We start from the raw sequence: 21,701 nt of genomic DNA on the forward strand, positions 1-21,701 counted from the left end.
CAGTGAGATAATCAGGAACAGCTGATCCGAAACAACTGTGTAAACAAATCCTTGCAAAATTATGGTAAAAATCCCACTGTGCCATTTCTAAGCTTGCCCGTCACTCCAGAGTCAGTTGAACATTTCACTGAATTTGACCACATTCACCTCAAATGGCCTCGATCTGCATCAGTCAAAGGACATTTTTTCCCTATTCCATTGTGGAGCTTTGGTCACTGTGGAAGGCGACAAAGTTTGCTTTAAATGCGTGTGATATTTTATGGTCATTGGGAGAAAAAGCTCTATATGTTAAAGAGCTTACAGTTTAATTTTTGGACACTCGCTGGTAGGTGTAATGCCATCGTAATAGTATAGAGAAATGAATCTCGGTGCAGGGAGGAGTCTGACCGAAAAGCAGAAGAGCCTGCATCTACCAGGAACAGCTTACCAAAAGCAGTGTGTGTCCCTCCCGCCCGTCCCTTTGCAAATGGGAGGATCAACCAGCTGCCTGGGCTTGGAAATACCTGACAAACCCACATCTCTTTTGCCTTTTGGATCTTCATACCTGGTTGCTTTCATACGGCCTTTGACCCCCCCCATCATGACCTCTAATCTAAAAGTCATCTTCCTGTTTCTTTGGTTGCTTCGGTGTGGAGGTAAAAATACATTTTTTTATTCCTTTTGTTTACTCTCATGTTTCTTCGTATTAGAGCATTTCCAGCTGCTAATTCCCAGCTTTTGCTAATTTCCAGAGATCCCCTCTAGGAATTTGCACACTGCTGCTATTTCTGTCTTTTAAGCATTTCAAAGCTGAGAGAGAGAATCCTCAAGAAGGGAGGAACATGGGAGAAGGGTTAGATAACCTAAATAAAATGGTTGGGCTTTTTTCCTGGCATGTTCTGCTCAAGCTAATGGCTCCTGCGATGCTGTATGAAGATGGATCTCTCATCTGTTTTTTTACAGCAGTGCTTAGCCGTGCCTTGTATAGAAACTATATTCTTGTGTGTTCTGCTGGGTAGAGATGAGGAGAAGGTTGATGAATGATTTTAGAAAATAAGGCCCAGAAGAGACCACTTGGGTTATCCCTCCCACAGTGTCTGCAGGATTTTCTGTTGCCTTCTTTCCATAATGTTGTATCTAGTGTACATAAGACGGTGCCCTCACAATGAATGAGCATGTCCCTTAGGAATGTACTGTATCTCGGTTGCTTTTACAGTTAAGAACCTTTTTCTCGTGATGTAACCTAAGCTCTTCCTTACTCTTGGGCTGTTGTCCTTGGCTTTGTCATCTGTAGAGGATTTTCCTTAATGGATATTACTTCCCAACAGTCCTTTCTGGACAGTGACTGTGCCCTCCCTTCGTTATTGCCCGTCCCCCCCCGCCACTTCTCAGTGACCAGCATTCAGCAGTGCTAAGTCTGAGTTGCCTTTTCTGATGCCAAGTCCCGCTGTGCAGAGGTGATGCTGCTGTTGCGATACAGTGTTAGTGCACAATGACAGGAAAGCAAGCCTGGCTGTGCTCTGGGACAGCTTTAATGCCTTGTTATGAGCCTGTTCATAGATGCAGATCCCCAGGGAATGCCATCAAAAGCATGAATGGAAAAGCCTGCCCATCCCCTACTTTCTCTCGCTACTTTTTTTTCCCCCTTCTATTTTCATGTCTCTGAAAAAATCCTTCATTTTGTAAGAAGACTTGTGTGTAAGTTTCCACTTCCCTTTTTTAAAGACAACAATGGTTTGCATTGGCCTCCTCTTAAATTTCTTTATATGTGGTGTTATGTCAGCTGCCAAACAAATAGATCCAGAGACTGCCTGATGTTAAACCCAGATTTGGCTGGGAGGCCAAAGATATCCTGTACCCCAGGCTCCTTACTAGCCCATGGCTCACTCTTAGCTTTTTTGAGTTTTGATTAAACAAAACAGGGAGTCAATTATGGTGTGGTTCCCCATCTGTGCTTATTCATCCTCTCTTGTAACTCCCGACATCATTGTCTACTGAAGTGCAGTGATAGATCACTTCCAACAGCCCTGTCTGCGTAAGGAGGAAGCTCATGAAGGGCATGATCTCCCATCTCTCTGCCTAAGATACTGTCACGTATCGATACTTAAGATCTGCAGTCTTCTGCAGATAGTTCCCATATCTAGCATCGAGTCTTGTGCTTTGCTGCCCATTTACAGCAGCAAAAGTTTGGCATGATTAAACTGTGTCTTATTTCTCATGGCCCTGGTGTTGGCCTCTGTGCAGAATATGCAATTTCCTTCCTCACTTGTGCTTCAGAAATACACAGTCCCATCAATAACACCTGCTTCCGAACTGTACCTTCGCTGGTGCAGTGTCATCACATGGGCACACGTAGATGCTCAAGCAGAGGTTTGTAGCTCAGGAGTTTCAGGAGATATCCAGCTAACATTTGTCTTGGAAAATCACTTTCTATTCATCTGTTGTAAATACAGTCTCACGCCACTGCAAAATCAGTTCACTTCCAGCTTCATTTCCTGTCTTTCTGCGTGCTGGTGTTGTACGAAGAAGCTCACAAGGGAAAAGGGGAAGCCTGCGAATGCAACAGGCTGTCGCAAATCACACAGCAATTACCTAAGAGATGTGTCAGATCACACAGGGCACGTGCTCTGAATCACTAAATTTCTGACAAGGGCCAACACTGTGTGCTTCCTGACATATGGTTATTTTCACCGTGTGATCCTGTCTTTGGGGCAGCGGTCCTCTCCTGACTTAAAGTGATGTTAGGTGACTGCTAACAATTATTACCCTTACAGGAAGAAAAGTTGATGTACAGCAGAAACCTCCAATCCAGGTTGCACTGCTCAAGGAAGGAGTATCCATCCCCTGTAAAGTCATGTTCCCTTACATGCAGAAATACACCAAATTTTCAATCTCCTATTACTGGATTAATTCACTGGGCCAGAAAACATCCATCCATCATAGGTCAGAAAACGTACCCATCCCTGCTGGAGAAGAGAATAAGACTGCTACCATACCTTACGACTACACAATCACGTCACTTGAAAACACCTCTTCTACTGGCACATACTACTGCAACGTCACATGGGATGATATCCGGATAATGGGAAAGGGAGTGTTTGTCCTTGCTAGAGGTAAGTGAACAACCAGAAAGGAAGGGCAGCTGATTAAAAATCAGCTGAGTTTGGCTATGAAAATATGAGCTTTACTCTTCTTTTCCTCTACCCAAACATGCTGTGGTCAGGTGGGAATAATACTTTATGCCCAATACTTAATGCCATCAGAGTTGAATGTATTTTACACAGGTGATCTGTGCTGCTCTTCCCAATGCATAGATGAAGACGTGAAGATGCAATAATTTTTATCTGACCTGCCTCCTGGGAACAGCAGGATTAAAAGTCAGGATCTATCCAGGGAGCTTGGGCACTGGGTCAGAGCGTGCTTTTAGGTGTCAGTGTTCAGGAGACTGAGGTTTGGCCTTCAGCAGTGTGACAAAGATGGTTGAACACAAGGTCACCGTGGTTAGGAGGCTCGCTGTAGTCAGATGTACAGGTTAGGTGCTCACCATTAGGGGCTCACCATAATGTCTCCCCCTTTTCCATGTGGTACAAGAGGTCAGTTGTCCTGTTAATGCACAGATTGGAAGCAAGGGCCAGCTTCATGCCAAGATAAGAGGAATGTTAGAGAAAATTCATAAGGACATGCATGCTGCTGACTGGCTGGATTTGCATGCTGGAATATGAAAAACTTCTTAGAAAGTGTAAATGCAAAGAGCCATGACAAAATAGCTTTGCCACACTGGTCAGAGGATGCCTACAGTACCCACCCTGCTATTTTGTGTGGCTTGTGTGCTTTCCACCATCTGTCTTTCTGCCCCTATCGCTGAAGACCTTTGCAAGTCTACCTGCCACATTTCTTGGCTCTCATAGTTATGTCCCTTCCCTCTAATCTACATGAAGTGAAGCTGCTTATATCCAGTCTCTTTTGCATGATTCTTCAGCTGCCCCCTGCTCTCAAACTAGGTTTTGAAGGGTGTGTGCATCTGTGCCACCGTATTCTGCACTCCTTCTGTATTTTAGCTCTCTCAAGGCTCTTTCCAGGGTTAAAAACGCAGCAGGATTGTAACTTCCACTCACACTGAATCTTTTGCCTTCTTTCTTACAGATACAGGGTATGTAGAGACCTTTTATGTGTGGGAAATCCTCATTACCCTTACAGTTCTTCTTGCTGTATTGAGCATCACCGCAACAGCTCTGCTTCTGCGGAAAAGAAAGGCAAGTTATAACCAAATAAAAAGCAATACCTGACATGACCCATTCTAGGAATTTATTTCACTTGTTTCTAACTTGGTGGAATTGGAAGTCCCTGTGCTGAAATTTTCCATGCTGAGTGTCTGCCTCAGGTTTAGTTTCTTTTTTTAAGTTCCGTCTTTCTGAGAAAAAATATTACAGGAAAGACAAAACGACTCATTGATTTGTCTATTAAAGAAATTCTGATAATCATTTTGACTCCAGCACACTCTGCTTTAGAGCAAGGATATGACACAGGGCAAGAAGTCACACTAGCAGTGTGCTGGCCCTGAGAATATTCAAGGAGACGTAGCCTTGTGATGGGTCTTCGGAAAACTGCAGTTTGTGCATGCTCAGTCTTGGCTTTTGTCAATTTAGCAGCTCAATTGTCTAAAGGAGCGCTGCGAGGCTGCCTTTCCACACGGTGCCAGTCAGACAAGGTAACATCCTGTGCAGTCAAGCAAGTCTGTGGCAGCCCTGGTGGCAGGAGGAGGGCAGGAATTTCCCTGTTTCTAATCCTCTGTAAAGATGGGGGCAACTCCAGTGCAAGGGCACAACCTGATTGCAAGAAGACTGTGCGACTGCATTCCTTGGGCACCATAAAAGAAAACAATCTGGAGTGTGGAGGGGATGGGGACCAGAGCCTTGGGCATGCGTTTGGCAGAGAAAACATTAAGAGACAGAGTGAGCAGGGAAGGTCAGGACAAGGACCCCAGGGAAGCCTGTGTGCAAGTCCCGACTAACTGGGAAAAAAGAGAGAGACAAGGACCGGAGGAGCACCCTGCTTTACTTGACTCTGCTTTGAGCAGAGGGGTTTGGACTGGACAATCTCCAGAGGCACCTTCCAACAGTGGTGATTCTGTGAGGCTGGAAGAAGGAGCCTCAGGAGGGAAACTGGGACTGGAAACCGGGACTGGAAACCGGAGTGAGCAAGCACTGCAGTTTGGAGATGAGTATTAAGACTGCACTGACGGGGCCCCTCAGGTGAGCAGACCAGTGGCACAGGTTGGGACCAGCTGGGTGAGGATGTGGAAGCTGGGATGAGTAGCTGAGGGCAAAGGGGAAACCAGGAGTGGGGGAGAAAGGATGGAGACAGCAGGAGAAGAAAAGCCACAAGTAGGGATGAAAGATCTGGGTGAGACAAGGGCCCTGTGGAAAAAATTCTGGAGACATGATACTGGCATCCCTGTTGTTTGGGGAAAACCTACTGCTCCTAGTATTGCCACCCTCAGGAATTCAAAACAGCATCCTCTGCACTCTTCCAGTGATTTCAAGGCTGTCTTAAAAAAAATGATGTCTTTTAGAATGGAATTTGGGGATTGTTTTTTCCTAGGTAGAGTATCCCCCATATTTACTCTTTCAACCTGCTCTTTGCCACCATGACAGCAGACCCTCTGCATTTTTATGTGGAGGCTGTGCTGCTGGTACAGTCCTATGACTCCAAGGAGCATCAGCCTTCAGCACGCAGAGTCAGAGATCATGAGGCTGAAAACAGAATGGCAGCAGTTGGCAGACCTGCTAATCTTGTGAGATTTATCTTGCAGGGAGTCTGATGGAGAGGGAAGGAGTGTAAGTGGCAGAGTGACTAGGCTGGAGACAGGCCCCCATCTCTGCTTGCCTAGACAGTGTCTCCATGGGGATGAGGAGGGAGACACTGTCACGCCTTGCCAATTGGCATCTCTAGGTTTTGAGGTGGGCCAGCAAGTCTCAGACCTACAGGCTCTCTTTGGGGCCCGAAGAGATCATGCAGTCATTACATTTGCCCTCCTGCAGAACACAGCCCATATTTCTCACCACAGCTTGCTCAGACCTGCTGGTTTAAAAATGTTTATCTTTAAGAGAAGCTATTTAGCATCCTCCTTAGTTACTAATGGACTGGAAAGCAGTTCATCGTTTTCATGTGATGTGAATATAATCATCCCACTTCTTTCCGAATTAGAACAGAGATACTTAGCAAAGCAAAGCCTTCTCCCTTTCTGCCTCCTTCTTGCTTGCTGAGCAGGGCTAACCCTTATCTGTGCATGAATGGAGCATGTTCAAGGAGAACTCATCCAATGCAAGAAACATTTCAGAGGAAGAGACCTTTGTCTTTCAACTCCACGCTGGACTTGCACATCAGCGTATCACTGACTGTATGTCATCATTAATGGTCATCTGGTGCTCTTCTCTAGACTCTACAGATTAGCAAAATCTTCCTAGCCAAATCCCGATGAAAGTCACTGCATTTTCCTTCTCTGAAATTCCCCTACATACTTCGAACAGGGCCCTGCTTTACTGCCTGTCCTACAGCATGGTCGTGTGTTGTTAAATACTTACATCCTCCAACGAGCAACATTTCAGTGGTGAAAGCGATTTCTATGTACGCACAGAGCCCAGTTCTCTTTTCCACTGTTCCAGTGTAAGTCAGCAGACTCCTGGAGTGAGGAAAGGGACCGGCCCGTATTGTGCAGAGAATGCCAGCACTCTTTGCTGTGGAAGCACTCAAGGTGTGCGAGCAGCTAGCTTTGACATGACATCGGTGTTCACGTCATCTTTGGGGAGATGGTGTTTTCTCCCAATGTGTCATTTAGTGTCTTGTCCTCAACAGGTGTTGTGCCCTAGAAGGAACGGGCTAAATATCCCGAGAAACAAGGTGGAAACACAGCCCCCTTCAGCCAGCCCACCACCACCACCACCACCTCCTGTCTATGACGTGAGTACCACAATCGCCCTCCATCCCTTCTGTCTACATCATGGTACAACCCTTCCTTTCCCTGCTCTGCTGTGGTATAGACAACACCAGTATCATGATGTGAAACATAAGCAATACCCACATACCAGCCTGGTCGTGGTGACTGTGCTCCTGTGCTCTGCCCTGCTTAGCTCCTCTCAGGACTGTGCATGTTGCGTATCTCCATCCTGGTCCCACTAGTGGCCTTCCTAATGCCAAAGCCTCGCACTATGCACTTCCCTCTGACAGCAGTGTAGCAGCAGAGAGCAGCAAGTGTGGGGCCAGAGAGGGTTTCTGGTGGTAGAGGTAGAAGGGTCTCCAGAAGTCAGGAAGGAAGAGGGGATCTCAGCCCCACTTCGTACCGTAGGGTGTCTCAAGGACATGTGCATTCCCCAGCTGGAGAATGATGGCTCAGGAAAGGGGCAAAGTGCTCCCCACAACAACCCAGCTGTTTAGGGCTCCTGCTGTGACACCTTCACTGGTGTCAGTGTCATGGACCGCTGCAGTCCTGAGCCCGCTGATTAGCTCTCGGAGGGAAAAGGGCAGGAAGAAAGTGAAGGGAGTCTCTTTTTTGGAACATTTTCCTTTCATTGCATAGGATCTCCTTTTTCCATTTCCCAGACTGGGGAATGCTGTCTGCTGCCACTCCCTGAGCCCAGCAGCAGCAGTGTCATAGGTAACGGGATTGGAGTGGCTCTCCTAAAATGTCAGGCCCGGACCTCATCTACATCAAGTAACCATGACCCCTAATCCCATTTACAACCCATCCAGCTCCATTTAAAATGGATTCTTTTTTCTTCTTTCACTCCCATGGGAGAGCTGCTCCACTAAGCGGGGAAGGTTGTTTTTTCCCCCCCCATGATCTGTGGGACAAACGAGGAGGAATAAAAAAAATGAAAGCGAATAGAGAAGGATGTTGCCTGAATATTAGGAAACCTTTCTGACTGTGAGGCCTATAAGGGCTGGGAAAGTCTCTCTGAGGAAAACCTGTAAGCTCTGCTGCATTAATCATTTAAAATAAACAAAACGAAGCTCTGGAGAATGTACTGCAGAGAGGAGCAAAGCTCTGCCAAGGAAGCAGGAGACCTGATAGGGGGCAGATATGAAAAAGAGGATGGGCCTACCCCCTTCTCATTCTCACTTTGCAGGTGGGGGGGCACCATTTTGTGTCCCTTTAGGTTTGGAGTAGACATTTAAAAGAAAGCACTATATTTTGTATGTGATACATTTATTCTTGGCAAAAAGCAATGCTTTGGGTAAAGAAGGTTGCAGGTTATAAAACTCATTTGTATCAAGTAATTTCTTTTTAATTCAGGCTTATAAAAATCCGAATGGGTAGTTTCCTGCTGAAGTGGGTGATTTCTGCAAGGAGACAAAAAAAAAATCAAATCCATTTCTCGCTCAGTCGGCCTCGTCATGCATCCTTAGCTCCATCTTAATTACATGTTTCATCATGTTGTTCTGTTCAGGAGACCTCACTAAGGCTAATATAGCAAGCCAGCAGAGCCAGCCTTAGGCACAGGCAGTCCCAGGAGCTGGCTGAGCCCCTGTGCTTGCAGGAGCCCTATAGACCTGGCCCAGCCGCCTTCCCCCGAAGCCCGTTTACTGCACGCCAGCTGTGCAGGGCTTTTAGCCAGCCCAGTGTGCAGGGCAGGTGGCCCAGCCCTCTTTGGCAGCGCTGCAAGTGGCCTCGGACCACCTCCTGTATGCTGGGGGGGTACCAGCCCGCCCACTGGAGGTTACTTTACCATGGAGCAGCTGCTGCAGGGTGACTCGTTCAGGCATGAAGCAGCAACTCCCGCCACAGACACTGCATGTGGTGAGAGCAGGGCTGCGAGGTGAGGAGGGGGGAGCACAGGGCTGCGAGGTGTAACGGAGAAGTTAATGGGAGAGAGAGGGCAAGAGCCCTGGGATGGAGACCCTGCATTGGATGGGCCCTCAGGACAGGTGAGGGGAGTGGAAAGTTGACAAACCTTATTTCCTTTGAAAGATGACTCTGGTGCCCCACTGCTAAATTTTGTTGGGACTCTGCATGGTGTAGACCCAGCCCTGCAAACTAAGATTGAAATTAGGTGCGTTGTGAAAACCCATTGGTGTTAAATCGGGTGTTGAACACTTAGTGCTTAATTCATGGGGAGGGCAGAAATCTGTGGTCAGCGTTGGGGTAAGCTAAGGCAAGGAAGAGGGAAGGACAAGTGAGAAGTAACTCCGAGTGATTAGATAAAAAAGGAGGTCAGAGATTAGGGGACAGGAAAGGAGGCCAGCACATGCCAGATGTGCTATCTGTGGGGAAAAGCAAGAGGTCAGAGTCTGGAAAAGAGTCAGGTCAGGGGACCACAGTCTCCTTGCAGGCCTGGAGCTAGGAGCAAGAGCACGAGGAGGCAGCACTGGACATCAAAGTAAGGGCTTGGAACTGGCTGGGGCAGCTCATTAAATGCTCAATGTTATCCTGCACACAGCAGCAAGGCTCACTCCTGGTGTGGGAAGGGTCCTAGCACACCTTCTGCACAGCCATCCTGCTGAAAATCCCTAGGAGCAAATGCCTTCCCCGCTGGCTCTTTCAGGTGCCACCGTTTACCTCATGGTCCCTGGAGGTGGGTGTAGACAGTGAAAAGCAGTAGGTAGCAAAAAGCTCTGGTAATAAGGGGGCAGCTGGGTACCCACTTGGTTCCAACTACACTGCCAGGTGTTCCTTGACCTCTTTGTCCCCCTGCAGCCCTGGAGCAGCTCTACCTCACTGCACTGCCCAGACCCAAACCTGTATTTTCCTCTGTCTTCCAGCTTAGCTGCCTAGTTAACGAGCAGCTTGGAAATAATAATTCGAGGGACTCACTTCATCTGCTTTACACTTCAAACAAGCTTTTTTTGAGCAGCAAACAGAACTCCTGCGGCGCACGCAGGTTCCAGAACACAGGAGCTTTTCCTGGTGTGAGCAAGACAAGGAGGCTACTTGGGGATGGGAAGGCATCTGCCAGCGGGGAGGAGAGAGGCCTGTGTGCCTCCACTGTGACAGTAGCAGGTGGCCAGTGACCAAGTAAAAGTATTTAATTTGCAAATGGCGGTTGGGGACACCAGCTTTCCAATTGGCCGGCAAAGGACCAGCATTGTCAACAGCCTCCATGGGAAGAGCGCTTGCAAAAGAAATCTTTTTTGGAGGTCAAACACCAAAAGGATCCTTGTTGCTTGTGAGTGGCTTCAGACTAGAACAGTGAAAGAGGCTGCCTGTCCTGCCAAGGGGACACAGAGCCAGGCTGCTGGGAGTGCAGCACATGGGACGAGGTCCTCACTGCGAGCATCACAAAGAGAATTGAAAATGAGGATGGGGAAATGGGATTTTCTGTGTGCGTATGTGCACATGCGAATAGTTGGGAATGTCTGTGTAGGCAAGCGGGTTGTTGGGAGTGGGAAGCAGACAGGTGAAATAATTTCACTGTTCCCGGAGGAGGAGTGGGAATAGGAGAGCCATGTGGTGCTCTGTTCACTGCGGCTCCCTCCTGTCTGAGTGCCTGTTTGTTCCAAGCTCCAGTCCCAAATGCTGCTGCTCTATCATCTGATCCTGTTCAAACCACCATTCTGCTGGCCATGATCCTGAAAGATGCCAAGCATTTGCAACTCTGGATGAAATGTTGAGGGTTCAGGTGACTGGCAGCCCCAGAGTCAAGCCCCCACGTTTTGCTCATCCTCCTCACTGTGTTGCAGGGCGCCTCGCTCCCTTTGCAGTCTATCCACTAATACCATCTGCCCCTCTTGCGGCCGGAGCTCCTCCCATCTTCCTGTTGCCAGAGAAACAGCCACCTTGGCAACCTGCTGTCATCCTTGAAACACACATGGAAAAGTCCTCCTGATTGTTATGTTTGATCCTTCAGGCAGATCTGGAACATCACTCAAACTGACACGCATCTCCTGTGACACGATTACCTGGGGGACTAGTGGGTACATACACATGTAGGGCGTGTGTGTGTTTCTCTGTGTAGCTGTGTGGGACGACGGATATGTTTGAAGGCCTGGGAGTGTATTGATTTTTTTTTTTATTATTTTTTGCTCACTCTAAGAAGAAAGGAGATTTCTGGCTTGGAAAAAAATTCCAAACAATAAACAGAAATCATGCCTCATGTAGGATTTCCCATTTTCAACAGCTCCTGTGCTTCGACCTTCAGCTTCGCCCCTCTTATCACCTTTGTGTGCCCACAATAACCATGAGTCAGAGCTTCTGGGTGTCAGGCACCTAAACAGTCCTGGGCAATGCAGAGCACTCCCTGTTACCTGTCGTCCCCATGGTGCACAGTATCCTTTCATGTAGCAGAAGGGACTTTATTCTGCTCTGGGACAATTTGGAGCAGAGGGAGGCAGGGGCATTGGCATTCTTCTCCTCTGCCTTATACAGGGTAGATAATATCAAAGCCTGTCTCTGTGAGCCTGAAAAAGGAAGATGATGCAGCTGCACTGAAAAGATTTCAGGGGAAAAGGATATTCTGTTTGCCCAAGTTCAGGTCAGGAAGTTCAAAATTTTGGAGATGGATGGGGTTCCTAAAAATTGTCGAGATGGCATGAGATGGGGAACAACACAGTAGGCAATTAGTTGTCTTAAACCTAAGTAATTTATTTGATCCCTACTCTCTTCTCTCTGCAGTGCCTGGATTTGCAGCAAGTTGATGTCTATTCTAGCCTCGAGAACTACACAAACAACCCATCACCCAGAAAGAGTCCTCCAGGGAAGGTAAGGGCTGGGGCCCTGTTCTTGGAGAGTTCCCTTATGCACTGGGCACATGGGGAAGGAAAACCCACAGAGCTGCCATGGCCCTAGCAGGCAGTAAGTGTGTCTGCTCCTTCCCCACTTCCAGTCCCACCAAAAGGGGAAAACAGGAAGTCACATCCACTTGCCAGCTGGGCTGCACATGTAGCCTATCTTTCCTCTTCCGGCAGAACCCTTGCTCCTGCACTGCTACCAGTTCTGGCAGTCCTGGTTGCATGCAGATGCTTTGCTGTGTGACGTATCCTAGAAGGAATTGAGGGGTTTGGCATCGCTGCTCCCTCTGAAGGGGACAGACGTTCATGGAGAGTTGGCCAGATGCTGGTCCCCACAGTTGCCCTTTCCAGATTATTTAGACAGCTGAGAAGTCCTCCTGGGCAGAGGGGTCCAGCAGACCCTGGACACAGCTTTGCTTTCACTGGCATTAAGCACCTGAGAGCCATTTCATGGTAGCAGAAGCTGAGATGTTCTGAACAGAGTTTGGGCTGATACAGTCTCTGTCAGTTCTGTGGCTCAGGAAAAGGCAGGCTTGGATCTTCTTGTGGGCTGGGAGTTATGAGTTAGAGACAAGGAATGAAATTCACTCATAGTGAAAGTAGCTGCAACTTGGAATATGCAGGTGCCGATCAGTTGTGGGGGCCACGTCAAGCAGACCTGGGGCCCACACAACCCTCTACTCTGCCTTTGGCAGGCACCAGCTGTTTCACAGGGACAAAAGTTGCATGAGGCACCCCAGGGAACACTTCCTTCCTGTCCTCAGAACTTCATTATTCTTTTCCCCTCCAGACCTCTTATCTGCTTAAAAAATATATTCACTCTTCTAGCATTGGAAAATGTTCTTGAAAAATGTATCCTGCATCCTCCCACTGATGTCCTGTTGGGGACAGTTCCCCAGGTTGACTGACTATGCAGTGTGGAGGATGGCGCAAACTTCACTTGGCACCATCCCTCTCTTTCACGAAGGACAGTATTTTCCAGTGTCTGAGGCATTTTCACAACTCCCACCTCTTAGGAAAAGGTGGTCTAAAGTCAAGTGTCCTCCTCTGTGTCACAGCTACTTCTCACGTGGTCTGGTCTCTAGGCCACTGGCCTCCTGTAGTTACTGCTCTGGCACCACAGTGGTTGGTGGTAGCAAAGGCAGTGGCAGGTACCTGATTATTGAGGGGAAGGGTGGGTTATTTTATATAGGCTGTGTTATACCCCAGTGCATCACATGCACTGGAAAAGACACCATCCCCGTTTTTGTGTTCTTGCTGCATTTTGAATTAGTTGGATAGGGAAAACAGTAGGTTCTGATCCCTCTTCCCTGTCCTCTTTATTCTTCTGTATACCTTTATTAGATGCCCCCTTTGAAATGATTCAGTCTGGATGATGAGATGCAGTATATGCGGGGTTTTTTCCCTACTGTGGAGCTGTCTGGGCTGTGTTGAATCCCTTGTGTGTGGCCCAGATCACTCAACCGCTGCTTTGGGGGGCAGTGGGTCTGAAAAACAGAGCAGGAGCAAAGCAACAAAACAAGAGCAAAGGAGCACCTGTGTGTGAGTGGGTCTGGTGCTGGTAGTCTCAGCCAGGGCCGGATGAAGGCCAAAGCAGAGATGGGAGAAACAAAGGAGAAGAAAGCAAAGAGAGGGGATAGGATGAACTCTCACAGCAAGAGCAGGCACCACTGAGGGTCCTCAGTTCTTGTGCTGGTCAGAAGGAAGCAGCAGGGCCCCATTACCTCTGCACAGGGGAATTTGACTGCACTTTCCGCTACTGTTGCAAGCACGTTGATCCGCTTCCCTCTCAGTCATCCTGGTCTGTGACTGTCTGGGACACTTGTCTTCCAGCCAGCTATATAACAAGGTATTTTCCCTAAGAGTGTGACTTGTGGGCCAGAGGGTTTGGCCTGTGAGTGGGAGATGGGATTGCTGGACGGTGGCTGACTGCAGCAGAGTCCAGCCAGCCCTTGCTGTGGGATGCTGCGCATAGAGGGGGAGCTGTAAAGGGAAGCGGGGCAGGGAGCCCCTGAAATGACAGCATTTGCATGCTGTCGCGCTGGACTGTCAGACAGCTTGGGTAGCGAGGGGTTAATCCCACATGCTTTGGAGGTGCCTGCACAGCGCTTTTGTAAAATATTTCCCTTTGGTGGTGGCAACAGAGAAAATGCTAGTGTAGGTAGGGCTTCATTCACCCGGTGGCATTTCAGCTACTTGCTGTGTAACCTTGCTTACAGCAGGCCTGTGCCACACAGCGCTTAAAATATCAGTCTGTCAGCGCCTTGTCTACACAAGGAATGGTTGTGAGGAATAGACTCAACTGTTGAAGAAACAGGATTGAGGAGGTCAGGGAATTCCTCCTTCACAGAATCCAAAGTGATTTATTTTTTTACCAAGTCCAATTTTCCCTCCCCTCCCTGTCTGACAGCTTTTTGGGGGAAGAGTGACAAGTAAAGGAGGCATCTTTATCCCTGGGCTGGATTAGTCACGTTCATCTCTGGCGGAGCAGCATTTCTCACTATAGTGGCTTCCGTTTCAGCGGATCACTTAGAGCCATTTCTAACAGAACAAACGTCAGTGTCTGCTTATTAAGAATTAATTCATCTTCTTTTGAATAATTTTCCTCCATTTCTTTTTTCTCCTTTTCATCATTCTGCAGACACCTAAGAAGCAAGCATCTCTAGAAGAATCCTCTGATACATTGTATGAGAATATCTAACAGGGAAAATCTGACCCTATGTGGACCAGACATCTTTCCGTACGGCAGAAGTACTCTCTTACATCCCCAGTTCTCTGCAGAGATCCACAGTGACTTCAGGGCACAACCACGAGGGACTTGTGAAACCCCTGGCTCCTTCTAAACTGCCCTTCATTAGCAACAGAATGCATCTGTTCACATCCCACCAGGGCTCAGTCTGCAATGATGCAGCAAAGACGTTTGATGCAAAAGAAAAGCTGCTTTTGTCAGGCACTCACATGTGCCTTAGAAATGGTGCAGATGGGATCTGTTCAGGTTTCTATCACCTGGCCTGGCTGAAATACTTAAATCTCGATCCTCTGTAATTGATAGGACAATCCAGAGACCTCCCTGCTTGCTGGCTTGATCTTCTGATCCTGACCTGCAGCAGTCCGTCTGATCCTGTGCCTACGGCTTTCCTGACACGGCCATCAGGCTTTCATGCATAGTTTAACTGAGATCCAAGCATCCACCTGCCTGTTTTCCCTTTCTCAGGAACCCCACAGTGAAACATGCTTTCTCATAATCTGCTAATCCCATCAAGTAGTCACAGCTGCCTGCTGTGACCATACTCAGGCGACTCAAATCAGTGCCTCCGAGTAAATGCTTTCCCTTCAGCAATATCAGCAGTATATGGTGAGGACTGGATGCATGGACAGAGATAAAGATGGAGAAAAGGAAAACAGAGAAAATATCCCTGTCTGGCAACATGTCTCAGTGGCAGAGCCCTTTCCAGAACAGGGAAGAGGAACAAGGAGGTGGGAACCCGAGGAAACTCCCTTGCTGGCGCCGCGTAAACCAAGCGGGTCTGGTGCCAGGTTCAGCCCAGAGACGTTCAAGCTGAGCTCCCCAATTTCCTGTTCTTCTTGGCAATGGGCTTTATTATTACTTGGGATTTTGAGCCTCTGTGGGAGCAGGCATGGTACCTCTGCCCCACCAAAACCAATAGGTTTGCCTTTGTTTCACCTGGCCAGTATTTCCCAACAAGGGTGTAGGACTTCTTTACCCCCACCCCCATATGCTATTTGGCCAGGCAGACCAGTTCTGAAACTTAGAATGACTGGAGGGAGGCCCTAGAGGTGAATTTTCTATCCAAGCATTTCTCTCTCCTGTCAGCTGGAACTTGCCTACCATTTGTGCTGATGCGTATTCTAGTTCTGATAGGGAAAAGGTTACATTAAATATCCATATAACACGATCAAACCAGTGGATCAAAAAGCTGAGGCTGTTTTATCTCAGATTAAAAAACAACAACAAAATAACAACTAAACAAAACCAACCCAAAATAAGAATATGCAGCATAACTTGAGAGGAATCACAGAAACCTCTTTAAAGAAGAAGATCAAATTAAAATTGAGCTCCAGGGTCATAGGACCCTCTCTAGTTGAAGATAATGTTGCTATGCATCAGAGATAGAGGCTATGGAAAATGTCTCCAGGGCCTCCAGCCTTCCTATACTATGTTTAAAGAGATAATCCGCTTATTGCTTTGCTCTTTTTATTAGAAGAGATTTCAAACATGCAATTTGGACTTTATTTAACCACAGGAAAATGCTTTTTCTCTTCCCAGTGTTGAGGAATTCATTTCAGAAAAAGCAATGAATAGGCAGCACGGCTTATTAGACCCATATTCCATTTTTTAAGTGATCGCGACAATTATAACTATTTTTGAAGTCAGCAATTTTAGTGTTTACTAATATGACCAGAAAAAATCTGTGTTCACAGAAAAATTTACAGAGGATTGTACAGGTATAACAATTCCTTTCCTTAACAAATTTGAAGAAATGATGAGATGAATTATAAATATGTCGCAGTATGGCAATAAAATATTCAGCAGAAGCTGGTGGATTAGATGAAAAGTGAAAACTTCCAAAATAATGCTGCTTAGTTTTTCTGTTTTGCTTTTTAAATTTTATAAATGCTAAAAATGCTGGGTGCTATTGGAAATTTCCTGGCAAGCATCTCACTTTGCAGTGAATTGATTTGTCATGTCTTTCTGTTACCTTTTTAGTGTGTTTCTTACATTTATGCCTGAACAATTCTATACCTTAAGTGTAGCTGAAGCTGTTTAAAATGAAACATGAGAGGAAGAACGACATTTGGAATAGAAAAGCGTATTCGAGGAACAGTCAGTGCTGAAGTACTGGAAGAATCACACCAGGTTCTGATCAATTAAGTGAAAAAGTCAGAATTTCCAAGAAACACTGGCAAGTCTGGGGATTTAGGCTGTGTGCCAAAGCTTGCCAAAGTCAGGGGGAGTCACTGTGTTGATTTCCATGGCTTTGGATTGGTCCTGCAAGCGTAAAAGTCCGCTGCATGAGAAAAAGGAAGTTTTGAAGCTACGTAGCCACAAACTAGTATCACTTCTTTAGCATCATGCGCCATGGACAGCCACAGTAGCATAGAGTGTGTGAGAGACAAAGGTATAAAGCAGAAGACTGTGAGAGCAGCAATGTTTTTAAATCGCACAGAGTTTTCCAAGGAGGTATGAGGAAATGCCTTCAGGCACAGGTAGAAGAGACTAGGAAATATAATTTATATAATATGGGTATAGCTACTTTGTAGCAGAGATTTTTTCAGGAAAAAGACAGTCATTTGGTCTTTTTGTCTTATCTGAGAGTAGATGCAGAAAATGAGTATTACTAGCAAGAGGAAAGGAGTTAATTTTTAAATGTTGAGCAATTAAAAAAAAAAAGAAAAAAGAGAAATTGAGGATCAGCTCCCCCAGCTCTACAAAGATGAGAGGTGATGACTGGGCGGTTCTGTTCATTCTACATGTTTTGCTTTAAAATTAATGTTGAGAATGGATTCCTCTTAAAAACTGCGTCCCTAAGGGCCTCAGCTTCACTTGCTTCCCCCAGCATGGTGCTGTTATGCACAGAGCATGCTTTCAGGTTACGGTGGTATAATCTTTGATTCCCAGGTGTTGAATTATCCCTTTGTATTGATAGGATTTCAGGGAAGTGGAGGCCCATTATCAAAGTAAGCAATAGCGTGAGGTGGAAATGCGTTGCCTGCTGCCTTCTAAAGAAGGTGCTGTGTTAGCACCAGGATCCTTTGCCCTCTCCACCAGGTATGAACCTTTGGTCCTGAGAGATGTGGTCTCTCACCGTGATCATCCTCAATGTGTTGTCTTAGCTGGTATCGCTGCAAAGGGTGTTGGTGACACTGAGGTCATCTAGTCCCTTTAAAATAACTCCTTCACAATGCTTTACAGCAAATCCTAATTTAGGAAGGCAACAAACAGGGTCCACTTGAATGGTTCATTGGTTTGATCTTTTTCTGCAGAGGACAAGCTCTTGCATGGGTACTGTTCTGTCGTATGAAACACGCCAACTATATTTTGCCTTTATCTGTAGAAAAGGAATACCTTGCTGTGGTGGATAACAACAATGAAACATATGTCCGAGGTATAGTCCAAGGTGTTCTCCTTCATTGCTTCTGTCTTCTACTCCTCTTTTTTTTTTTTTCTTCTCAGGGGTGTCACTACTGTAAATCATCTCTAAATACCCAGTAGGGATGGTTCTTTATCAAGGGAGGTGCTTGACCGAACAGCACCCAAGTGAAATGGTTATTACTGCTCTGGTTGGCACCACTGTTCCACCTAGCAGTGCCCTAAGGGTGTATGAGTCTGGGTCAAGGGCATGGCTCTCTTCTTCCTGCTGGGCTGTCTCTTGGAAAGACCTGATGTTTCTTCAGCCCTTGACCACGCAATACTGTGACCCTGTGAGACAGGGATTTAGGGAAGGCGGTAACTGAAGCCACCAGATGGTGCCCTAGGTCCTCTCTGCTCCCTTTCTTGTCCCCTGCCTGCCCACATCCCCCTGCCAGATCCCCTGGTAACCCCCAGACCACAGACTCCTGGGTGTGGACACACCTACAGCCCTGCAGAACGTCCCCAGCCATGACTGTCTTCTACCCCTGGGATTGGTGCCTCTGGCACCCCTCACAGCCCTGTGCCATGGCCCAGGTGCCACCAGCACCTGTGAAGAGATGGGGACAGGACAGGTTCCCCTCCTTTGCATCTATGAAGTCTGGAGAAATAGCTTCATCGGATACCCGCATCTTGGCACAGGGCTGCCCATGTGAGGGACAGGAGAGTGGCTGCTGCACCATCATTGGGTCAGACTGGCATCCGAAATGCAAAATTGGACAGATGTTGGAGGCTGCTTGGAGCTACCACTACTTTCTTTCAGTGTTTGGAAACGGCAGCTTATCTTAGGTTTGGGAAAACTTACTGTGTGTCCACGGTGAAAAAATCCTTTGCAGCGTATGCTGCTCCTCTTCTTTGCTGTGTCAGGAAGCTGATCAAGGCTCAGATACGGCTCTTTTTCTGTATTTTGGGATTCTGTGGTGGTAAAGATTTGCTAGCACAGTGAAGTATAATTAACAGTTTATAAATAAAAAGGGAGAAGGTCAGTGAGCACCAGTGACTACCTGATCTCCAAGGGAAGAGGGGAATGTGAACCTTCAGTGTCTTCTCTTGCTTGATTCTAGGGCAAGCCAGTCTCCACTTACTGCCAGGGATAAAATGTTTTTCTTTGTTAATGATAAAATAGAAATGTGGGTTACTATTAGTAACTAGTATGTTACTAGGTACTTCACTATTAATAACCAGGCCTTTAAGCTGCCAAACTGTGTTACAAGCTGTGGGTCTGCAAGGTTCTCAGCACCAGTACTGCAATGACACAGCCACCTGGGGACAAAGCGCAATGGCACTTTGACAATACCAGGCAGGTTCCCATGAGAGGTGACACAGGAGGGCAAGTTGTCAGCTCCTGAGGCAAGGACTCTAATTTAGGCAGGAGGGGAGGGCTCCCACTCCAGGAGGGAGTCTTTCTTCTCACTGGACAACAAACCTCTCATGGAGCTCCTCTTTTCCTTCAGCTCTTTGAAACACGTGGGTTGTGTTGTATCGCTCTGGGCCACGTGAAGATTTGGATATACAGCTGGTAGGGCCAGGCAGGTCAGCCACCCTGCTTTAAGGAGTCAGAATGTAATTATCCAAATTGGAACAGGGTGAACACAGAAGAGCTAACATATGGGCTTCTTCAAAATGTTATGTCTTTTAATAACCAGTCAGGGCCTCTGGTTTCTATCCCATCTGAAAGATTTGTCTGCCTACAATTTTATGCAATGATATCTAAGCACTTCCAGGGGTAATAATTGTACCCAAAATACCTGTACCACAGTGAGCTTCCCTCCCTTGTGAGGGAATTAGTCCTATAATGCTGCTAACGGTGCTTTTGGCACTGACATGTGCCACTAAAAGATTTCAGAAGTCCTTGCAAGGCTCACTATGACGTTTCGGGTTCATACATGGAAAAAAATGGAGATTCGGGAGGTTAAATGACTTTTCCAAAATTGCAGAGTGTCAGGGGTGAAGTTTGGAACAGAATTCACGTTCCTATGTTCTTATTTGTATCAGGTTGTCTAGGTAGGAACCAGTAGCTGGGTAAGTAGGAGCTGCTGGCCTCCTTATAGTATAGGGGGGAAAAAAAACTTTCTTCCTGAGTCACCAGCACCGGTTTCAGTAGCACTTTGCTTTTCATTTTTGATTTCTCATGCAGGTATCGGTCTGGCTCACATCTGCCTGACTGAGGTCTGTTTGCTGAGGTAGCAGAGCTGCAGAGAAGTTACTGCTCCCTTTTATGGAGGTATCCACCATTTTGGCAATAAGGAAAGCTCATCAGAGCCAAATTACCATGGAAAGCCCAAATATGTATGCTGTAACTCCCCAAATAAACATTTATGGAGGGAATGTGCTGAGTTGCTGCTCATCCACCCCATAAAGTCTTCCTGATTGCTGAAGAAGCTCCTGAGCTTGTCGAGAGGTTAGGACAAGAGCAAATGGCTGCAGCTGGGTCGCAAAGGAGCCCTCTGCTTGCATGGAAGGGAGGCAGGGAAGTCCCTACCGTCCCAACAGTTAGATGCTGGAGAAGAAGGAGTTGTGAGGAGAGTTGATAATACTGATAATTACGTGAATGGAAATGCTTGCCATACTTCTTAATGTTTAAAGGAAACCACAGTTTTGAGGTGATGCAATTCCTGCTCGGTTGGGTTGTTTATTCAAGCAGCGCAGCGCTACGCTAGCACATGGGGAAAAGAAAGTAAAACTTCAGCTCGGCTTTTGCTCTCTCGGGATTTCTGTACGCTTTCAGACTCATTCAGGTCAAGGCAGGGTGTGAATCTGAAGTACAGCAGCTCTTCTGGCATGGCCCTCTGTACAGACCAGCCCTTTGCTATGGAACATGCAAAACGCAGATGGGGATTTTAAAGAAACCAGTTTAATAGAAGGAGCTGTAACTCCTGTTCTTCTCCTCCCCAAAAGATTTAAAATAATCTTGCTGTCCATAAAAATCAGGTTAGCTATTTTGGGTTCTTGCAGAGCTAAAATGAATGCAGCATCTCTCACTTCCAGGCATGATAAGTCACTAGATATCAATTCTTAATTGCTTGATTAATCTTGAATTTTCAGAGCTGACAGTGCCTGTCCTAGCACTTAGACAAGAGTTACGTTTAAAAGAAAGGAGAAAACACTTCCTTTTTCTTTTTTTTTTCTTTTTTTTTCCTTTAAATATAACCTACAAGGTAAGAGCATGAAATTACAGAGAAGTTTGTAACATATGATGTCCTGAGAAAGATGGGTCATTAGGCAGAGTGCAAATGAAACAGTCAGAGGTTCATGATAAACTAGGGGGGGTGATGAATTAATTTTAGCTTATGCTTCAGCAGTTCATTACAAGACTATCTCAAACCCAAACGTTAGTACACTTATATTTGCTGTATGCTCGTGCGCATTAGGCCACGTTTTTCATTTACATAAATAAGCAGAAAGCTTTCCTTCATGAAGATCATGACATTTCTATGTAGAAAAAGGCCATTTAAGGTCAACAGTTATGGGGGACTATACCTTTGTGTGCTTTGTGTATGGTTCGTCTGATGATTATCACTCTGCATGCTCCCTAAGGGGTGTTGTTAAAAAAATATAGACCAAATAAAACATTCAAACCCCTCATAGAACATTTATAAAATTGTTTGGGCTTTTTTTTCCTTTTTTTCCCCAGCAATGTGTGTGTGGCACATCCAGGATGAGCTGCAACATGGTATATCAGCCCTTGCTTGGGAGAAACATATTGTACTGCCAGGTCTTTTCCATAGGACAGGCAAGGCCAGAATATATGGTGGCACAGTGTGATGTAAAGGTGTTATGGGTACATGTTCAAGTTGTCTTTCCTACGTTAGAAAAAGGGCTTACCTTGATCTCATCCCTCTAACTA

General features: G+C 46.5%; 1 protein-coding gene across 1 annotated transcript; it reads left to right on the forward strand.

Moving 5' to 3' along the window:
* The first annotated feature begins 364 nt into the window (after positions 1 to 364).
* On the forward strand, positions 365 to 21,548 carry NFAM1 (NFAT activating protein with ITAM motif 1). The gene is made up of 6 exons (XM_074577569.1): positions 365 to 635; positions 2,754 to 3,092; positions 4,123 to 4,232; positions 6,835 to 6,939; positions 11,588 to 11,674; positions 14,345 to 21,548. Exons 1-6 carry the CDS (start codon positions 467 to 469, stop codon positions 14,402 to 14,404), a joined length of 870 nt encoding a protein of 289 aa, XP_074433670.1. The 5' UTR covers positions 365 to 466; the 3' UTR covers positions 14,405 to 21,548.
* Positions 21,549 to 21,701: the final 153 nt, after the last annotated feature.

This window comes from Larus michahellis, chromosome 1 (genome assembly GCF_964199755.1).
Source record: "Larus michahellis chromosome 1, bLarMic1.1, whole genome shotgun sequence".
In the NCBI taxonomy this organism is placed as follows: Eukaryota; Metazoa; Chordata; class Aves; order Charadriiformes; family Laridae; genus Larus; species Larus michahellis.